The sequence below is a fragment of the Ascaphus truei genome, chromosome 2 (genome assembly GCF_040206685.1).
Source record: "Ascaphus truei isolate aAscTru1 chromosome 2, aAscTru1.hap1, whole genome shotgun sequence".
NCBI classification, from domain to species: Eukaryota; Metazoa; Chordata; class Amphibia; order Anura; family Ascaphidae; genus Ascaphus; species Ascaphus truei.
Window position 1 is genome coordinate 417970634 of NC_134484.1, and position 21851 is coordinate 417992484.

The 21851-nt window shown below is 49.4% G+C and overlaps 1 protein-coding gene across 1 annotated transcript in view; it reads left to right on the plus strand.

The window, feature by feature from the left end:
- The window catches only part of MSRB2 (methionine sulfoxide reductase B2), a 41514-nt gene that overhangs the window by 12303 nt on the left and 7360 nt on the right, over positions 1–21851 (plus strand). The window contains exons 2-3 of the mRNA XM_075587569.1: positions 1496–1596; positions 17865–17941. Coding sequence (XP_075443684.1) covers positions 1496–1596; positions 17865–17941 — 178 coding nt within the window. The remainder of the gene's footprint in view (positions 1–1495; positions 1597–17864; positions 17942–21851) is intronic.

Consider the following 21851-nt stretch of genomic DNA (forward strand, 5'->3'; position numbering starts at 1 on the left):
GTAACCACAGTGAGAATCAATGGGTTTCTTGGCTAGTATTTCTTTTGTAATGTATGGTAATGTGTATTTCATAGTGTATTTTTTTTATTTAGGCATCACAAATGGGCAAAAATGCTTTTAACCATATTTTGCTACTAGGGATTTTTCCCATTTGTGGGAATGGGGGTAAAGGAGGTGGGGGAAGGGGTAGTTGCCCCAGGAGTATTGTTAGGCCTCATGGGTGGGTATGGGGGGTTAACCCCTTAATTACCATAACAGTTACTACCCACTAAGGTGTATATAGAGGTTTCTGGCCAGTAGCTACTGTAGTTTTTTTTAATGTAAATGTTGGTGCCACGGAAGAGGAGGCCGGCCTTTATCCTTGCAGGGGTAAGTAAAACTTTTATTTACTGCAGGTTGGCCATTGATTTATTTCATGACTAATAGGGCTTTAACCCATTACTGTGTGTGGTGTTGGTGGTAGACTGGGTGAGTGAAGGGGGTAGTTAGGCCTCACAGGAGAGGTTTACCTCTTCATTACCTTAGCGGTTGTAACCGCTAAGGTAAGGGAGGGGTTAACCCCTCCCAGGAGGCCTAACCACCCACCCTGGAGCTACTATGAAGGTGATATTTGGCCCAGGATGGATAGTAACGACCTCCTGGGTGGGTAGCGGGAGGGATTAAACCATTAATTACCTTAGCGGTAGTAACCACTAAGGTAATGAAGGGGTTTCCCACTCCCGGAGGCCTAACGACCTGACCCTGGGGCAATTACAAGCTTCACTCTCCTCCTCTACCACCAACAAACCAGGCACTGCTATTTAACCCCTTAATTAACTTAGCGCTTAGCCACTAAGGTAATGAAGCTGGAAGGTAATTTTTATTACATAGGATTGACGCATGGGGTTTCCGGAGCTGAGAGTAATGCGGGTCATTGCTGCAGACCCCCAGCTTGAATCCTATGCAGTAAAAATAGAATATACTCCTTCCTATGCACATCGCGAACCCGATCGGAAACAAAATATGCAGGTTTATGGTGCAATGTGTAGATCGAAGCTACCTGAATAGCAGTTACTGGCAAAAAATGCGAGTTTGGGCATTTTTGGAGCTACCGCACGACTAGTCAGAGCCAGAGTGCTATCGCTTGTTAAATTGCCATTTCCAAGCGATTTTGCTATGTTAGCGAAGCTTTCTGAGTAGCTACTGTACACATGCAAAATCGCTTGGAAAGTGCACTTAACAAGCGTTAAGTCACTTATCAAAGCTACCTGAATAGGCCCCAAAATGTTGTATAAAAAAATCAGAGCGAGAGAATTCCACGAGAAGTAATACAGTCAGTGGAAATTCCGCAGAAGGGGAACTAGTTGGTTTTGCTCAGCTCTAGTATCAGATTGGAGAAATCTGATTGCCTGCTCTCTCATTTAATGTGAATAAGCAGACCAAAAATGTGAGTATTACAATGTCAAATGGCACGTTGCCGTTCTTTTTTTTAAATTATTATTTATTGATGATTTAGGGTCTCTTACAAGATATGATGAATCTGCTGTTACCACTGACTGGCAAAAGAAACTGACTCCTGAAGAATACTATGTGACTAGAGAAAAGGGAACTGAACTGGTACGTATAGTAGATTAAAGGTTATTGTGCATGTAACAAATTGCAGTTTTACATTGCAATATTTTAAAGCATTTCTTGTTTGCCAAGTTAAAGATTTGTTTTTCGATTTTCACTGAACCGAGTTTTGTATAGTATTCCTACTGTACCTCTCTCTGTTAATTAGATTTTAATAAGTGTAGCCAGGTCCCCTTGTCCTGCGACCCCCCCTCCTCTTACCTCCGCTGCCGAGGGTCATTCGACAGACCCGCCGGCACTTCTGGAGGGTGGGGGCTAGTGCAGGGAGCGCTTTCGGCATCTCCGAGTCCCCGGCGGCTCCCGAGCAGGGCGCCGCCATCTTCTATATAGTTGCGCATGCGCAACGGGTCATAGTAGCCGGCGGCCACTACAGAGGTTGGCGCGTGAGGCCCCGCAGGAAGAATAGCTCTCAAGAGCAGTCAGCCCCCAGGGTGCACAGGGGCAGAGCTACATGACCCCAGTGAGCAATAGGGCTAGAGTATTTCCCTGCTCAGGGATAGATACATTTCGCGAGCTTGCAGCACGCTAGTTAGTTGGCGACCGGAGCAGCTAAGGGAAGGAGGTAGGGTGCAGGAGTCAGTGACTCCCTGCACTAGGCCAGCATCCCCCCTAGGCCCCAGATAGCCCTGAGTCACCAGTAGCTGAGTGTTATAGGGACAGGCCCTAGGTTAGGGACCCTGCGCCATTAGCCGTTTGCTAGTTAGGGACACAGCGGACGCTGCGTTTCCTGCTGAAAGACTTGGGTTCAAGTCTCCACCATTAAAGAGAGCTGGACCATCTTCAGGGTGGGATCGCCCCTGACGGATCACCACGCGGGTGGATCCTGGATGTCGTGTAGGAGCTCGTCTGATCCTTTGAGAAGATCCTTTAAAGCCAGGTGCCGCCGCACCAGGCAGGTATCGTTATAAGTGCACCAACAGAGTACTCACACGGGACTAGTGACTGCGCAGTCACACACACATCCATATCATATAAAGGGACATATTGTGTGGGGTAACTGGACACGGGGTGGGATCACCCGGTGGGAGGAGGTTGCGTCCTGCGAGACGCCGTAGTAGTGTCTCCTCTAGGGAGGGACACCTGGTTATTATATGCAATAGTAAAGTCATTGGTTGGTTTACATGCTGTGTGTGTGTAGTGATATATATATATATTGTCCTGCGAGGAACCACTCCCTCTCTGGTGGGAGCCATCACAGGTGGAGGCGCTGCACCGAGTACGCGGTTACTCATAGTATTATACATGCCCCAGGTTCCCCGTGGCAGAAGCTCAGCCCTCCTGTGTGCCTAACAGGTAAAGCACCACACCTGGTAACACTAAGTTCCCCGCACACACACATTATATGCGGTTGTATGGGGGAATATCCGTTACATTTGGAGGCGCTGCTGAGATTCTACCTGGGGTGCCCTATTCCTTATCAATTTGTTCAAATTGAACACCATCATGTCTGTTCCATCCAAGCAAGATGTAATCGACTGGGCCCTAGCGCGCCACGTGTCCCCATGGCGCGTGGTTGCAGTGGCGGGAGTATCCAATGATACGGGCTTCTACACAGTACGCACACAAGTACGGGATTGTCCGGGACTGGCCACTGCTCGAATGATAGACTTTAAACTTGATGTTGACGGCCGGGGAACCACCTACCTCATGGCCACGGAAAGTGATATATGCTCAGAGACTGTTCCCCATGTATTAAACCTACCCGAGCCCTCCGCAGAGGACTGTCTCATGATCTATCCTGACACCCAGGCGTCCGAAGAAGCGTCCGCCCGTACTGGACCAACCACGAGCCACCCGTCCACCAGTAAGCCCGAAGGGGTATGCCCCCCAAAGGTCTCCTTCACCCCGAGCGGTTTCGGGGGAGTCAGCAGCTGGGCGGGGAGTCCACCCACCTTGCCTACTCCTGATAGACAGTCAGGCGGCCTCCCAACCATGCCTAGCGTGGGAGCTGGAACCAGTAGTCAGCCCCTTAGTGGAGATCTTTCCTTGAATGCGATAGCCTCCCAACTAGTAGTAGCTGTAACCATCTCGACCCAAGCACAGAGCTACAGGAAACTAAAGACCTTTTCTGGGATTCTGCCGACGCCTGCAGGAGAAGAAGGGATCGAGACATGGAGGGACCATACGCTCCAAGCAATAGCGGAGTGGTCGTGCTCCGAAGCCAGCAAAAGACAGAGGCTGGTTAAGTGCCTCCGAGGCCCAGCCTCCCGGCTGGTACGGACGCATCGTGAAGTGGAAGGAGAAGTTACGGCACAGGAACTGGTGGAAATGCTCACTCAGTCCTATACCCGAGAAGAGGATGAGCTGATGGCCCAGTTCAAAGCTCTCCGCCAAAAAGAAGGAGAGGATTTATCTGCCTTCGCTCGTGAACTACAGCTGTCACTGGGGACCCTACTGTCCAAAAACATCATTTCTGCCACCGAAGCGGACCGATACCGATTCAAACAGCTACTAAAGGGGTTGTTACCTGATCACAATATAGCTATAATGATGCGGGCCGTCCCGATCGCTGCGGTACCACCCAGCTACATGGAATTATTGCATCATATCCGAGGACATGAGGTGCAGCGACATTTTCATGAATCCAAAAAGACCAAGGATACCATCAAGGGTGACACCCCTGTGACCTCCTCTCCGAAGGGTAAGAAAATCTTCCATACAGGAGGAGGAAGTGACTCAAAAGTCGCCTGCCAGGAAGGGTCGTGCTCCAGACAGATCATCTTCCATGTACAAGGATCGTCCTGAACGCCGCGACGTAGTTTGCTATAACTGCGGGAAGAAGGGTCACTTCTCCAACGATTGTCCGGAGAGGGAGGACCCTCCGGAGGAAAAACCTCCCGGTAGAAGAAATCCCGCCCGGTCAATGGTATGCCGAGTACAAACGGCCGAGTCTGACTCAGAACCCCCTCCTGGAACCAAAGATGCCCCTTCTGATGCCGACCCTGGTGAGGACTCCTCACCAAGGGAAGCTTACAGTCAAGTAGGCCCCGCGGCCATCGTGCCTGTTGTACTGGAAGGGATCTATGCATCTGCCCTACTGGACACGGGACCGCAAGTTCTATGACCAGCACCTCAGACACTGCCCCCTGAGGGCGGCCGACCATATGAAAGTTAGGGGGTTAAGTAATAAAGACTACCCCATCGATGGGATTGTAAGGGTTCAACTGGAAATACTCCAACTGAACACCGGCAAGAAACACCCCATGCATGTAGCGGCAATGGTATGCCCGGAGCCCCAAGACCAGTGCAAGTATCCGATCATCTTGGGAACCAACACTGATATAGTACAAGCTGTAATCAGAGCGTACCTGAAAGAGACCAACAAGTTGCTGCTGGCCAATTTGCTCCTAGATCCCGTCCTACGAGAGGAGTGCAACCGGGTATATGCCCTGGAGCGCCACAGGGATCTCTACAATCGTCAACGCGGACTGACGACCATATTACCAGGGGGAGTGCAACGAATGGCCGTCTGGTGCTGTTATCCCGAACGAGATGAGAGCGATCAGCTTTTCTCTCTGGAGAGTACCCCTGAGGAAGAAGTTCAGAGAGGGTATAGGGTACTACCCGAGGTGAGGGAGTGGACGACTAAAATCCCTCTACGAACCTACGTGTATGTGCAGAACATCTCCCCCTTCCCGATGGAACTTGATGCCGACCACAGTTTGGGTTGCATATATCCGGTCAGCCCTGTGGAAACAACGCCCTAGGTGAATGCTGCGGCAGTGAATGAGCGGTTAGTCGATCTGAACTTCAACTTCGGCGAGTCGACATTGCCCACCGAGTGGAAAGAGCGGCTGACAACCCAATTGAATAAACGACGGACTGTGTTCTCCATGAGTGAGATGGATGTGGGGTGCAGTCGCAGCACCCAACATGCCATTCGACTGAATGATGCCACCCCGTTCCGGGAACGCTCTCGTCGTATCGCCCCGCGGGATGTGGACGATGTGAGGAACGTCATACAGGAAATGGAGACCGCTGGGATTTTGACGGAGTCTCGGGCCCCTACGCGTCACCCATAGTGGTGGTGATGAAAAAGAATTGATCCGTACGACTGTGTGTCGACTATCGAACCCTAAACAATCGTACGATACCGGATCAGTACAACCTTCCTCGCATTGAAGAGATCCTGAATACTCTGAACGGAAGCCAATGGTTCAGCGTGCTCGATCTACGATCCGGGTACTATCAGGTACCTATGAATGCAGAGGATCAGGAGAAAACAGCCTTCGTCTGTCCCCTGGGGTTCTACCAATTTACACTTATGCCCCAAGGTATATGTGGGGCCCCTGCTACCTTCCAATGACTGATGGAGAAGACTATCGGGGACATGAACCCTTGGGAGTGTCCCATCTACCTGGACGGCATCATTGTCTTCGGAAGAACTCTGGAAGAGCATGAAGAAAGGCTGCTTAAAGTGATAGACCATCTTGGGAAGGAAGGGTTGAAATTGTCTCTAGACAAGTGCCGGTTTTGTCACACCTCGGTGACCTACGTGGGGCACATCGTGTCTGCTCAAGGGATCGCCACCGACCCAGCCCTTCTGAAGCGTGCTCCCAATGACTTGGTGGCCTTGCTCATGCGGGAAGTGGACAAATTCGAAATAGACAACTGCTTACTCTATCGGGTGGTGCAATACCACAATCACCCGGATAGGCGACAACTAGTCCTTCCTAAGAACTTGGAATACATGGTGTTGAAGTCCCTACATGATGAGCATGGACATCTCGGTGTAGAGAAGACCTTTGGGTTGGTCAGAGACCACTTTTTCTGGCCCAAGATGCGAGAGGCTGTAGAACGCCACTGTCGCCGTTGTACTAAGTGTATACAGCGCAAGACCCTGCCTACCAGAGCTGCTCCCATGGGCCATTTGAAGAGTTCTGGCCCAATGGACCTTGTGTGTATGGACTTTCTGTGCATTGAGCCCAATAGCCGGGGAATATGCAACGTGCTGGTCATCACGGACCATTACACCCGGTATGCCCAGGCCTTCTCCACGAAAGATCAGAAAGTCATCACAGTGGCAAAAATATTATGGGAGCAGTACTTCGTGCACTACGGTCTTCCCAACCGCCTTCACTCAGACCAAGGTCGGGACTTCGAGAGCACGTTGATCCGAGAACTGCTCAAAATGCTGAACATCGCCAAATCACGAACGACCCCATATCACCCCAAAGGAGATGCACTGCCAGAACGATTTAATCGAACCTTACTGGACATGATCGGAACTCTGCAAAATGCTCAGAAAACTGAATGGAGTCGACACGTGGAGGCCCTGGTGCATGCGTACAATTGTACCCGACACGAGTCAACTGTATTCTCCCCATACTTCCTCATGTTTGGGCGAGAGGCGAGACTGCCAGTGGATGTACGTCTTAGAGTCTCGACGGATGGGATACACAATGCTACCCATTTCAAATACGTGCAAAGACTTAAAGACAGTTTACAGCAGGCCTATCAACAGGCTGAGAAGTATACAGCTAAGCTGAACGCTGGAAATAAAAGGCGATACGATCATAAGGTCAAATATCGGGAACTTCGTCCTGGGGACGCTGTGCTGCTTTGAAATCTGGGAGTCCCGGGAAAACACAAACTGGCCGACCGATGGAGAGACGGGGTATATGAAATAGAATCTCAGGTGCCTGGCCTCCCGGTCTATCGCATCAATGACACTGAAGGCCGGGTAAAGGTATGGCACCGTAATCATCTTCTCCCCATTCCACAAGTGGGAGATGAGGAAGCAGAGATACTGGCCACACCGCTCAACGGTGAGTCCGATTTATCAGAGATGGGTCAAGAGACTGTCAATAACGAGACCCACTCTGAAACTCCTGAAGATCCTACGGAAGGACCCTCTCAAAGGGACTTCTCCACAGAAGGGGCACCTCCCGGAGGAGCTACGGGTAAAGGGCCCCGTAGGCCAACGCCTACTAAGGTGGCACTAACAGGTCAGCCTTTGGATCCACAGAGCCTGTGCTTTGCGCCTAACAGAGACTGTGCAGAGACATTTCTCCCCTCAAGGGAAGAGGCTGAGCCTCAGGACTGTGTTTATTTCTCCCCTGAGGGAGTTGCAGAAGAACAGCTCCGAAGGAGCCAAAGAGTCAGGTACCCTCCAACTCGGGCAACCTATGATCAAATTGGGGCACCCCATTATGAGGCTCTGCAGTGGTCTCGGAGCAAGATCCAATCTGTGATTGTGATGCTCACAGAATTATGCAACCTCGTATAAAGTCAATGCGAATGTGCTAAGTTATATTTTGAAATGCATTTTTATTATATAATTTCTGTACATGGTTAAGTTGTGTCCCAAGCGAGGACATTGGGGTTTTTACCAGGGGGAGAATGTAGCCAGGTCCCCTTGTCCCGCGACCCCCCCTCCTCTTACCTCCGCTGCCGAGGGTCACGCGACAGATCCGCCGGCACTTCTGGAGGGTGGGGGCTAGTGCAGGGAGCGCTTTCGGTGTCTCCGAGTCCCCGGCGTCTCCCGAGAAGGGCACCGCCATCTTCTATGTAGTTGCGCATGTGCAACGGGTGGTAGTAGCCGGTGGCCACTACAGAGGTTGGCGCATGCGCAAAGGTAGTGCGCGCAAGGCCCCGCAGGGAGAATAGCTCCCAAGAGCAGTCAGCCCCCAGGGTGCACAGGGGCAGAGCCACATGATCCCAGGGAGCCAATAGGGCTAGAGTATCTCCCTGCTCAGGGATAGATACATTTCGCGGGCTTGCAGCACGCTAGTTAGATGGTGACCGGAGCAGCTAAGGGAAGGAGGTAGGGTGCAGGAGTCAGTGACTCCCTGCACTAGGCCAGCTTCCCCCTAGGCCCCAGATAGCCCTGAATCACCAGTAGCTGAATGTTATAGGGACAGGTCCTAGGTTAGGGACCCTGCCCCATTAGCCGTTTTCTAGATATGGACACAGCGGACACTGTGTTTTCTGCTGAGAGACTTGGGCTCAAGTCTCCGCCATTAAAGAGAGCTGGACCATCTTCAGGGTGGGATCGCCCCTGACGGATCACCACGCAGGTGGATCCTGGATGTCGTGTAGGAGCTCGTCTGATCCTTTGAGAAGATCCTGTAAAGCCAGGTGCCGCCGCACCAGGCAGGTATCGTTATAAGTGTTCCAACAGAGTACTCACACGGGACTAGTGGCTGCGCAGTCACACACACATCCATATCATTTAAAGGGACATATTGTGTGGAGTCACTGGACACGGGGTGGGATCACCTGGTGGGAGGAGGTTGCGTCCTGCGAGATGCCGTAGTAGTGTCTCCTCTAGGGAGGGTGTTGCATGGTACATGCAACTACACACGCGGGTTTCTGGACAAGGCTTATTTATTTAGCCTTGACAAATATACAGCACACAAAACAAAAATAGCTTTCCATCAGCAACAAAAGGAAAATGGCTTTTCTTCAGCAGACAGACAAAAACAGTTTCTCTTTAGCAGACAGTGTATATGGCAGTTGCTCTTTTCTATGCAGGGGACAGACAGTTCACAATTCATCTACTTTTCTAATCAGACCTTGTATCAGGAAACTCTTTAGCAATCTCCTTAGCAGCTTACTCCTCACTCCTCAACAGACAGCCTCCATCTGTCTACAGCCTGGGTTTTAACACACCTTGATTAGGCAGCTGGGATCCAACTAATTGTCCTGAGGTTCCCAGCTGAAGTTAACCTAGTCAGTGCTGCACTGCAGACTAGACATAGGTTTTCCAGGCATATAACTGGTGGTTTTTGTTTACCCTGTCACATTCCTCCCCTGTTAGTGTGTGGCTGGGGCTACGCACGGCTGAAGCCCGACCATCCACCCCTTCTCTAGAAAAGAAGTCAGCATTTGCGTTCTCTTTTCCCGGCCTATGCTGAATCTCAAATGAGAAGGGTTGGAGGGCCATATACCACCTAGTCAATCTAGCATTGGAATCCTTCATGCTATTTAACCACTTCAGTGGAGCATGATCCGTCACCAAAGTAAAATGGACTCCTGCCAGGTAATGCCTCAAAGCCTCGATTGCCCAGTTTACTGCGAGGCACTCTTTCTCAATCACTGAGAAGTTTTTTTCCCTTGGGAACAATTTCCTACTCAGGAAAAGGAAAGGATGTTCAACTCCCTCAAACTGTTGTGACAACACTGCCCCTAGCCCTATCTCTGATGCATCTGTTTGCACTATAAAAGGGCTGTTGAAGTCTGGGCTTCTAAGGATGGGACCCTCTGATAGACACCTTTTTATGTCCTCAAAGGCTCTCTGCCAATCCCTTGACCACACCACTTGTGTAGGTGCACACTTTTTGTGAGGTCCGTTAAAAGGGCTGCCACTTCTGAATAGTTGGGGATGAACCGCCGGTAGTACCCTGCTAAACCCAGCAGAGAGCGTACCTGCGTTTTTGTTTGGGGGGTCGGAACTTCTTTCAGGGCAGCTACCTTGTCGGCTAGTGGCCTTACTTTTCCACCTCCCACTCTATACCCTAAGTATTTGGTTTCCGCTTTACCCAAGGCACATTTCTTAGGGTTGGCTGTGAGCCCTGCCTCTCTTAGAGATTTGAGGACCACTTTCAGCCTATTTAGATGGGCCCGCCAGTGTTTACTATAAATGACAATGTCATCTAGGTAGGCTGCGGCATAAGTCTTATGGGGCCTCAGTACCTTATCCATGAGTCTCTGAAATGTGGCTGGGGCTCCATGCAGTCCAAATGGCATTGTCACAAACTGGTATAACAAAAAACTAAGGGAATGAACCCAAAAGGACTGATGCTGCCAAAGTCACGTATATGTTAGTATGGGAAATAATCCACAGTCCACTGAAGGTATATAGCAATTCACCATTGGAATATAGTAATAAGGGATAATTAGATTGAACTCACCCTGGGTGGGGGGCCCGTTAGCAGACTGCGACAGGGTACAGGAGATGAAGCGTCCAGGAACACCCCACTCATGAACCTCCTTATGCCACAAGCTGCTTCCCTTACCCGACCCGGTGTCTTTTGTATCCTCTTGTGGCCGCCGTGAGCTTATCCACGAAGTGATGCCGGGTGTCCAGCTGGAGTGCTCTCGCTGACGTGCTGTTCCTCACCGCGCGGGTAGCCGAGGTGTCCTCACTCCGAGGTAAACACCAACACGATGTCCGTGTAAGGAGCAGCTACCTGGCGTGCTCATGCTGTTTTCCTGCCGAGAGGAGGAGCGCTGGCGCATCTCTGCGTTCACTGCGCTCCGGCGTGCCCACACGTGTAGGTTGGAGAAAAAGACGTCAGCTCTCCAGACTTGGAAATCCAACGGTGAAATGCCTGCGTGCACCGGCCATAGAGTATGCAGGTAAAAAAGAAGGTAGGAGGCGGTCACAGCAACAAAAGTCCAGCTCAGAGAGAAGTAAAATTAAAATCAGCTTTAATGGTACATGCTGTACATCACAGAAGGGGCACTCTGACGCGTTTCGTCGCTCTCCGGGACTTTATCAAAGAGTACTCCTACTCAGAAAAAGGATCGGATGTTCCACTCCCTCAAACTGTTTTGACAACACTGCCCCTAGCCCTATCTCTGATGCATCGGTTTGCACTACAAAAGCCTGTTGAAGTCTGGGCTTCTAAGGACGGGACCCTCTGATAGACACCTTTTTATGTCCTCAAAAGCTCTCTGACACTCTCTTGACCATACCACTTGTGTAGGGGCACACTTTTTTGTGAGGTCCGTTAATGGGGCTGCAACTTCCGAGTAGTTAGGGATGAACCGCCGATAGTACCCTGCTAAACCCAGCAGAGAGCGTACCTGCGTTTTTGTTTGGGGGGTCGGAACTTCTTTCAGGGCAACTACCTTGTTGGCTAGTGGCCTTACTTTTCCACCTCCCACTGCATACCCTAAGTACTTGGTTTCTGCCTTACCTAAGGCACATTTCTTAGGGTTGGTTGTGAGCCCTGCCTCTCTTAGAGATTTGAGGACCGCTTTTAGCCTATTTAGATGGGCCCGCCAGTGTTTACTATAAATGACAATGTCATCTAGGTAGGCTGCGGCATAAGCCCTATGGGGTCTCAGCACTTTATCCATGAGTCTCTGAAATGTGGCTGGGGCTCCATGCTGTCCAAATGGCATTGTCACAAACTGGTATAAACCCATGGGAGTGGCAAAGGCTGTTTTGCATTTGGACTTTTCCTCTAAGGGTATTTGCCAGTATCCTTTTGTCAAGTCCAACGTGGATTTATATTCCGCGTTACCAAGGGCGTCAATTAATTCGTCCACCCTTGGCATCGGATATGTGTCAAACTTGGATACCGCATTGACCTTTCGGAGGTCCACACAAAATCTTACCTTTCCATCGGGTTTAGGGACCATAACTAGTGGACTACACCACTCACTGCATGATTCCTCAATCACTCCTAAATGTAACATTTCTTGTACCTCCTTCTCTACCAGAGCCCTACGACTTTCAGGCAACCTATAAGGACGGGAACGTACTTTTACCCCAGGTGCTGTCTCGATTGCATGGGAAATTAAGTTAGTTTGTCCTGGTAAGTCAAAAAAAACATACTGGAATTGAGTAATTATTGCTAACAAGTCCCCTTTTTGTTCAGAGGACAACTGTTTACCCATTGGGATTTTATCGTCACTCACGATGTTCTCCCGTGGAGACTGAGGACCCAAGTCCGTTTCCTCCTCCACCGGGTGGATGATTAGAGACTGCTGCATCTTTCAGGGTTTCAGCAAGTTCACATGGTAAATTTGTTTACCCTTCCTGGACCCTGGTTGAGCGATCTCGTAATCCACATCACCCGTGCGGCGGAGTACTTCGAATGGGCCCTGCCATTTGGCCAGGAGTTTACTCTCGCAACTGGGTAACAATAACATCACCTGGTCTCCTGGGTGAAACACTCTCATGCGAGCATTCTGATTGTAATGTCTCTCCTGACTGTCTTGGGCTGATCTAATTCTCCCTGGCAAAATGGCCGACCACATCTAGGCGCTTCCTAAGGTCTAGTACATATTGCAGGGTATTCTTAGAAGGGGACTGCTGTTCCTCGAAGGACTCCTTTAGGAGGTCTAGGATACCCCGGGGTTGGCAGCCATAGAGCAATTCAAATGGAGAGAATTCCGTGGAGGCCTGGGGAACTTCCCGCACTGCAAACAGCAGAAAAGGGAGAAGTTCACCCCAGGCTCTCTTCTCTGAATCTACAAATTTCCTCAGCATCCCTTTTAGAGTTCGGTTAAATCTTTCCACCAATCCGTCAGTCTGTGGATGGTAGACCGATGTCCAAACAGACTTGACCTCTAGTAATTTTAAGACATCCTGCATCAGTTTAGCCATAAAATTTGTACCTTGGTCTGTCAACATAACCTGGGGAAGTCCAACCCGTGAGAATAGTTCCAACAACTTGTTGGCTACTTGCTTCGCCATTGCTGTTCTCAGGGGGAACGCCTCAGGATATCTTGTCGCATAATCAACAATTACAAGGATAAACCTGTGTCCTTTCGCAGAAGGTTCTAGAGGTCCTACCAAGTCTACCCCAATCCTCTCAAAGGGAACTGACACCAAGGGTAGAGGAACCAAAGGGGCTGGTTTTTGTCATTTGGACTAGTTAGCTGGCACTCTGGACATGCTGCACATAGCTTAGCAATATCACTATGCATCCCTGGCCAATAGAATCGGGATGAAATACGGTCCAATGTTTTATCCCTGCCCAGGTGACCACCCCAAGGGACAGTATGGGCTAGAGTGAACACAGATTTAACAAACGCCTTGGGAACCAATATCTGTCTGGTGACCTCCCCTGTTTGTGTCTGCCTATTCACCCTATATAGGATATCCTTTGATAGCTCAAAATGGGGGAACACTATCACCCCCTGTGCATCTAAAATCTGTTCATCAATTTTCACCACCTTGTCATACTGTCTAGCAAGGACTGGGTCTTCCCTTTGCTTCTGGCGAAAGTCAGGGAGGTACAGGTCTGGTAAATCTCCAGGGCCCATATCCCCCTCCCTTTGGCCATCCCCAGCCATCACTTGTGACCTCTGACTACTAGAATGGTCACCTTGAGACCCAGATTTCTGCAACCAGTCCTGTTTGTCCAAGCGTCTTTGCTTCCGAGTCTTTTGAACCCGGTGTCTACTGGGAAAAAGGTCTGACGAGAAGGGGAACAGTTTGCCAGGGTTCCCCTGAGCCCTAGAAGGACTCCTCGTGAAAGACTGGGGCCCGAAAAGAAAGGCCAGTCCCGACCGAGCACAACGGGGGCAGGGAGCCAAGGAGCGACTCCTACTTCGAGGTAAGCCTCCTGACCTTTTACCTGTAGCCGGATTTTGGACGTCGGATAGCGTTTTACATCGCAGTGTATACATTCTATGCTCCATGGGGAGTCAAAAGAACACACATTGGGCGGTAACAGTTCCTGGAGGACCAGAGTTTTCCCAGAGCTCAAATCTACAAGGGCCTGGACGGTTTTTCCCCCAATCAGGGCTGGAAGTAGCCTGGGCTTGTAATTTTTTCCAGTGAAGGCCGAGGCAACGGTCCTGCTGAATGAACACTCCATCAGTGGACAGTCCACATACCGGTGGCCTTGTTCTCCGTAGGCAGAACATGGAGAGGGTTCCCTCACAGGAGGGGGCTGTGGATAGCGCTCCGCTGGACCAGTTACTGGAGACCAGGCATCTGGTGGGTCCTGTGGGCGACGTCCTCAGAAGTTCCTCTCATTTTGCGATGAGCCGAGATCCGGAAGGACATGAGGGTCTCTGCGGGGACCAGCATTTGGACTCCGTCCTTGCTGGAACGACTGCTCCTTCCGTTGGACTTGGCGGTTCCGTGACGGGCCGTAGGTTCCCCATTGATCCGACCTCTTTGGGCATCCGCAAGTGCCGGTTGAGTAGGATCCAAGACACTCGCCTGCTGCTCAGCCCCAAGGAAGTTCTCCACGAGTCGGACCGCCAAAGCTAGGGTTTCAGCAGCGTGGCGTTTTACCCACGAGCATGCGGAAGGGGGTATTATTTGTAGAAATTGTTCCAAAACCACCTGCTCAAGAATTGCCTCCTTAGTGCACTCCTCGGGTTGTATCCAGCGAGTACACAAGTCCAATAATCGCTGAGCGAGGACCCGGGGTCTCATCTTAGCGGTGTACTTCATGTTCCGGAACTGCTGCCGGTAGGTCTCTGGGGTCAGACCTAAGCGATCCAGTATGGTGGCATTTACTTGTCGGTAGTCCATTGCCTGATCTGTAGGGAGGCCCTGATATGAGGCCTGGGCTTCTCCTATGAGGAGCAGGGCCAAAGCAGTTGCCCAGCGATCTGCAGCCCAGCCCTGAGCTTCGGCGACTGTTAGTAAAAAAGCCTCTGGATCCTCGTTCGGATCCATTTTCCTCAGGAGTATCGGGGGTCTGCTTGACAGTTCTGCACTGGCAGACCCTTGGAATTGGGTCAGCAGCTTGGCAATCCGCTCATCCTGTGCTGCTTGTAGTCTTTTATCTCTCTCCGCTTGCAGCCGGGCCTGCTCATACAGAAAGTCTTTCAAAAGTTCTTCCATTCTTGTGTGTGTGTGTGTGGCCCTTTAACTGCAGGAGCCTTTTGAAAAAATCCATCCCACTTCTGACACCATATGTTGCAGGGTACATGCAACTACACACGCGGGTTTCTGGACAAGGCTTATTTATTTAGCCCTGACAAATATACAGCACACAAAACAAAAATAGCTTTCCATCAGCAACAAAAGGAAAATGGCTTTTCTTCAGCAGACAGACATAAACAGTTTCTCTTTAGCAGACAGTGTATATGGCAGTTGCCCTTTTCTATGCAGGGGACAGACAGTTCACAATGCATCTACTTTTCTAATCAGACCTTGTATCCGGAAACTCTTTAGCAATCTCCTTAGCAGCTTACTCCTCATTCCTCAACAGACAGCCTCCATCTGTCTACAGCCTGGGTTTTAACACACCTTGATTAGGCAGCTGGGATCCAACTAATTGTCCTGAGGTTCCCAGCTGAAGTTAACCTAGTCAGTGCTGCACTGCAGACTAGACATAGGTTTTCCAGGCATATAACTGGTGGCTTTTGTTTACCCTGTCACAGAGGGACACCTGGTTATTATATGCAATAGTAAAGTCATTGGTTGGTTTATATGCTGTGTGTGTGTAGTGATATATATATATATTGTCCTGCGAGGAACCACTCCCCCTCTGGTGGGAGCCATCGCAGGTGGAGGCGCTGCACCTAGTACGCGGTTACTCATAGTATTATACATGCCCCAGGTTCCCCGTGGCGGAAGCTCAGCCCTCCTGTGAGCCTAACAGGTAAAGCACCACACCTGGTAACACTAAGTTCCCCGCACACACACATTATATGCGGTTGTATGGGGGAATACCCGTTACATAAGCTTTGGAAACTAATATTACAGATGCAGCCTGGAAATGTTGGCAGTCATGTTGATTAACTCTGCTTAGCCTGCAGTCTAACAGGAGATAGTGGTATGGCCATAATATAAAGCAAAACCTCCCCAAGGCTTGCAATGCAGAATGTTGATCCTGGCACAAGCATGTGTAGCCCTCTTTCCTGCTGATATTGAGAGACTACTAATGCTGTATATATCTGCCAGCTCAGCGAGATCTGGGCCTCCGCTAACTGGGAGCCTGGGGTAACAATATGTACTTGGCAGCACCTCCACTTGCCCAGGATCCCCAATAAGTAAGATTCCCCTGGACAAGAATAATGATAATAATCCACAACGTTGTAACCTTTTACTATTAATTGAATGCAGAGCATGAACATACCCATATCACCCGTATAACCACAGTGCATACATATATAGCAATGCAATAATTAGATATCAGTGGCCTTGCCACACTCCACCTTGGAATAATGTCCTGTACCCACCACCGTGTGCGCCCACACCGTGTCCAATGTACTGGACCAGTCCATTGGTCACTTAACCCTCAGTGTCCCCAAAGAACCCTCCCCAAGGCGAGATCAGCGCCTGCAGGTACCGGTGTTGGTGCACTTATATACTACCTTCCGCCCACTCCAGCAGCCGGTAACAGTACTTCGCAAAGGATCCGCCGATCCAGCGTAGTCTCTCACGAGTAGTTGCTTGACTCCAGCAGCTTGATCCCAAACCACTGGCAGCACAGCAGCGCAGGAAGAATACTGTGTCCCTGTCTGCTACTACAGTAAAGTGTATGCTGTCCCTATCTATGCCTGTTCCCTGCAGTACCACAAGCTGGTGGTGACTCAGGGTCTGCACTAGGGCCTAAGGGGGAATCTCTGGCCTATGCAGTGGGTCACTGACCCCCTGCAACACACACCTCCTCTCCCCTTGCTCCTCCAGGACCCCCTGCTAGCGTGGTCTCTCCCCCACGCTTCCCTTTCCTGCCTGCCAGCAATCCCTTCACTCCTATTTGTTCCCTGGTGTCATGTGGCTCTGCTGAGGCTCATGGTAATTGTAGTCCCACCTCAGAGCCTCCTCTCTATTGGCCAGCCGTTTGCGCGCTTACACTGCGCATGCGCAACCTACCAGGGGCGCCCCGCCGCACATCTGCACTGCGCATGCGCAATGACCAAACATGGCGGCACCCTATGCTTTCCGGGCCGCCGCGGAGCCTCCGAAGCACCGGAGCGCTCCCTACTCTGCCCCCACCCTCCTGAACTGCCAGCGGGTCTGCCGCTCGTCACTACAGCACCCACAACGGAGGTACAACGGGGGGGGGGGGGGCAGGGGAACACCACTACACATGTAAGGACTGAGCAATTGGGATTTCAGTGTACTGTCTCGCCCCCCTCCTCCCCAGGCTTATACCCTCTCACCCCCTCTCTACCCCCGTCCTCAGGCCCATACCTTCTCAAGCCCACCCTTCTCCCCAGGCCTATATACCCCTCATCCTCTCTTTCCCTCCCCCCCCGTCCCTCCCCAGGCCCATACGTTCTCACCCCCACCCTCCTCCCCAAGCCTATATCATCCTCACCCCTTCTCCTCAGGCCTATAGTTCCTTCCCTCCCCCCCCCTCACTCTCCTCTCCAGGCCGTACCTTCTCCTCCCCACCCCCCCCAATTTCCTACCCAGGACCATACCATCTCTTACCCCCCACCCCGCCCCCCCACACACACACTCCAGCCTCCTGCCCACTCACCTCCCCAGGCAGCATGCAACCTTTATCAAGGCGGAGGCTGTATGGTATTCCTCTGTGTCAATAAGATTGAAGGACAAGGTTGTAGATCTATTTATAAACGTTAGTTAGATCTTTAATACAGTAAAGCTTGCCCTTTATGTCATACCGAGTTAACAACATACTTGTATGTTTTAGCCTTTCAGTGGTATCTATCTGAACAATACAGAGCAAGGGATGTATCACTGCGTATGCTGCAACACCCCACTGTTCAGGTAAAATCCATATTATTGTGCACCTTTATTTGTTTCTCTCACCAGCTTGCTTTAAGATTACAGGAAGAGGAATGCATCGATTGGAAGAGAGGAGTGAACCCTGGTATTTCTTAACAGGAAAGCTTAGAGAGCCTGAGACACTGTCCTAACCCCGTCCCGAAACATCATTACCTCACCCAAAATGTAATTTCCCTACCTCCTGCAGCAGCTCCCCTCCCTCTGCAGGCATGGATCCCCAGCTACGGAGGTGAGGGGGGGCTCATGCAAATCTCATGCATGTGTAAGGCCCAGTCTCATGCGTGGGAGTGGCGACCCATGTAGGTCTGCATTCACATGTCAGCATGTTAATCATATTGTAAATTGCTTCACAATTGACAGAAAACGTATGGCATCTATTTAAAACCCTATTACATGAGCATAACATCTATGACTGGATTACCATAGCGCTAGCCAAATACAATATAGAAATGCTATACTTTGAGGTAAAACAATTGCTATAATAGCATTTTTAAATGATTTTCATAACATTTCATTTTTAACCCATTATAGTAGCATAGTTACATAGTAGATGAGGTTGAAAAAGACATACGTCCATCAAGTTCAACCTATGCAAAATTTAGACGACAGATACTTTATCCTATATTTGTACTTACAGTATATTAATCCAGAAGAGGGCAGACAAAAAACCCCGGTGAAATATCATCTACTGATATCTCATAAGGGGAAAAATAAATTCTTTCTAGACTCCAAATATTGATAACAAGATTTCTCCTAGGAGCAACATCCTCAGGGCGACGAGGGGGGTGGGGAAGGGGAAAGTTGGTACAAATTACTGGGGCCCGGTGGTCCAGAAGGGGGCCCAGGACCCGACTATGTTGCATCCTCAGCATCCTCCCGGCATCTCCCCCTGCAACTCCAGTCAATATGGCAGCACAGCGTCAAATGGCACCGCGTTGCCATGACAATGGGAGGCTACGTGACATCACGACGTTATGTGGCACGTGTTGCCATGACAACGTGGCACCACAAGGTGTCCGGTTGTCATGGCAACTTGACGCCGCGTGACGTTACGTCCCGTTGTCATGTCAACACGGTGCCATTTGACGGTGCGCTGACATATTGACTGGAGTTGCAGGGGGAGATGCCGGGAGGATGCCGAGGATGCAACATAGTCGGGTCCCGGGCCCCTTTCTGGGCGTTGCAGGTGGAGATGCCGGGAGGATGTCAGAGGATGCTGAGAGACACCGCCGCCGCAGGTAAGAGCTAAATGTAAAAAAATGTATCTCCTGGTTAACCTTCAGTAGAAGGTGGCAAACCTGGCTGGAGGGGGGCCCGTAACCCGCTCTCGGCAGCCCTGAACATCCTTCCCATGTTTACTTATTTGGTATATCCCTATACCTTTCTTTTCTAAAAAGAAATATCCTTTCCTCCAACCTTAAGGGATGTTCCTGCGTCATTTGTACTTCCCTTGGGATGAATAGTTCTTTTGAAAGCTCCTTATTCTGTCTTCGAATATATTTGTATATAGTTATCATATCCCTTCTCAGAAGCCTCTTTTCTAATATAAACAAATCTAATTTAGCTAGCCTCTCCTCATAAATCAGATAATCCATCTCCTTTATTAATTTGGTGGCTCTTCTCTGCAATTTCTCTAGTTCCATAATGTGTTTTCTAAGAAGTGGTGCCAAAAATTGTACTCCATTGTGTACTCCTTATTCAAGGTGTGGTGTGTACTCCATTTTCAAGCAGTCAAAATAATAGTGCATATTTGTGGCATTTGCTTTGGGGGAGTAACTTTGCATTGTGTATGGCATCACTGAAATACAATTCCAAATCTATTTTATTTCAAGCATACAAAACTTGTTTTTTTTTTTTTACATCATTAGGTTTATTTAATGTGGTTTATTTAATGTGGTTACTAGACCTCAGCAAAATTGACCCAGTACGTGATCTGATTGAGCTCTTCCTTTTAATATTCCTCTCACCATCTTTGCTTCCAGATATGTTGCTGACCCTTCTAACAGGGAAGGAGTAAAGAGAAATATTAGCGGTGCTTGGTGCTGGGGGAGAGTGTGGGACTCTTACCTTCTCCGGCATCTCCTCGTCTCTGCTACATTGTGACGCCACATGGTCACGGTGAAGATGCAGGAGGAGAAGCTGGAGAGAAGCTAAGAGATACTTACAGAGGCCCCGAGCTCTCCCGACAATCAGTTTACATGGGACGGCACCGATGGAACTATCATCAAGCCGGCCTTGAATTTTTGTTCTACTGTATGTGTTAGCTTGCGTCCTTTACATAGTTTCACACTTAGCTGTACCATGGCTATTGAGAAGTCTAAGATTGACATCACTGTTTTGCTGCAGATTGGCTGCCAGGGTCACAAATTGTCATGTTCTCATGGTGCTGTGGTTTTATCTTGCCTGTCAATGTGCCTGTGCCATTATTTATTGCAATTTTTTTACACAATATAAAAACAAAAATTGTGCATTAGACATTGAGGCTCTGTGTTCAAGTCACTGTACTGTATGCATCACAGATCAGTAATGGAGCAGTAATGTTAATAATGTTTTCTTTGTATGCTGTCCTGCATGCATTATTGCTGCCATGTTAAGATTACAATTTAAATTGGGTATCTTGGAGCTCAGAGAGATTAAGGCCCATATTCACTAAACGGTACTATTCCACAAGACACGTAGTGGCCCATTCACTTGGGCTATTCAAGTTAAAAATGGCCCTAAGTGCATACTGTTGAGCCAACCTTTATTCTAAAACTTCTCGGAGCCGTTGTCGTTGCATCTCCTGTATTCCACGCGCTATAAATTTTGCATCCCCTGTGTTCATGCCGCATTCGCACCGCCTGGCACACATGGTTGATCTGTTTAATTATAATGGTTTCGGATTTAATTGGGGGGGCAGAACTGTACAGCTGTACAGTAGGTTGAATTGCTATTAGACTTTTAAGACAACAGCTCACTTGAGTTGCTAGACAGTATTGCAGACAACGCTAAAATGGAATTTTCTGCGCCGGATAGAAACCCGAGTCGATTGCTATACGGTTGGAAAACATAGCGCGTCATGACCCCGGTATTCAGAGCGATACGCCGGGCGAAGTTTTAGAATAAAGGCTGGCGCCTCTGTAGCACATATTGGCTCTAAATTGTACCACATATCTAGTTTGGTTTAAAAATTTTACTTCTCCACATTCATTAGAACCTATACTATAAAAAATTGAAGCTTTTTAGAAATACATCTGGAGTTTTTTCAGAAATTGGCAGTGCATGAAAATGACTCCCCATAACAGTAAATAAGCAACGCTTGTGTAAATAAATGTAGCCCCTCTTTGGGGACTACTAATTCGGTAAAGGGGTTAAAGACCTTAATGTGTTAACTGCGTGGGCTCACTCCGCTCACTCCCTCCATCATGTGATGTAAGATGACTGTGCAGAAAGATTGCCACTCCCTCGTATATGTCTTGTGACCCTTGATGTCACTATAGGCAGTATAGAAGGTACTATGTTCTAGAAGTAGCTTCTTCAGAGTTCTGACTGGGGTCCTCACTGTGAGTCCTGTAAATAGGTTTATGTTTATAGCTAAGTGTATTAAGCTGTGTCCTGTCACCGTATTTTGGGTTAGGAACGTGCCTATTAAGTAAGCATCAGCAGTAAAGGACCTTAATTGTTCTCACTATTGTTAAGCAGGAAGCATGGCTTTGTTAAGGAGTTCTCGTCATAGTAACTCCGCAGTATGTTTGGACCAGCCCAACTGGAAGGTATGCAGTACACAGTAGCAGGTTGCTAAATCAGGAGCCTAAAGTGTATGCCATGAAGCCCACTCCACTAATTCCATGCAAGAGACTGCCAATTTATCATTGACTGAGTAACAAGTTTAAGTACCTCCTCAACGTAGGAG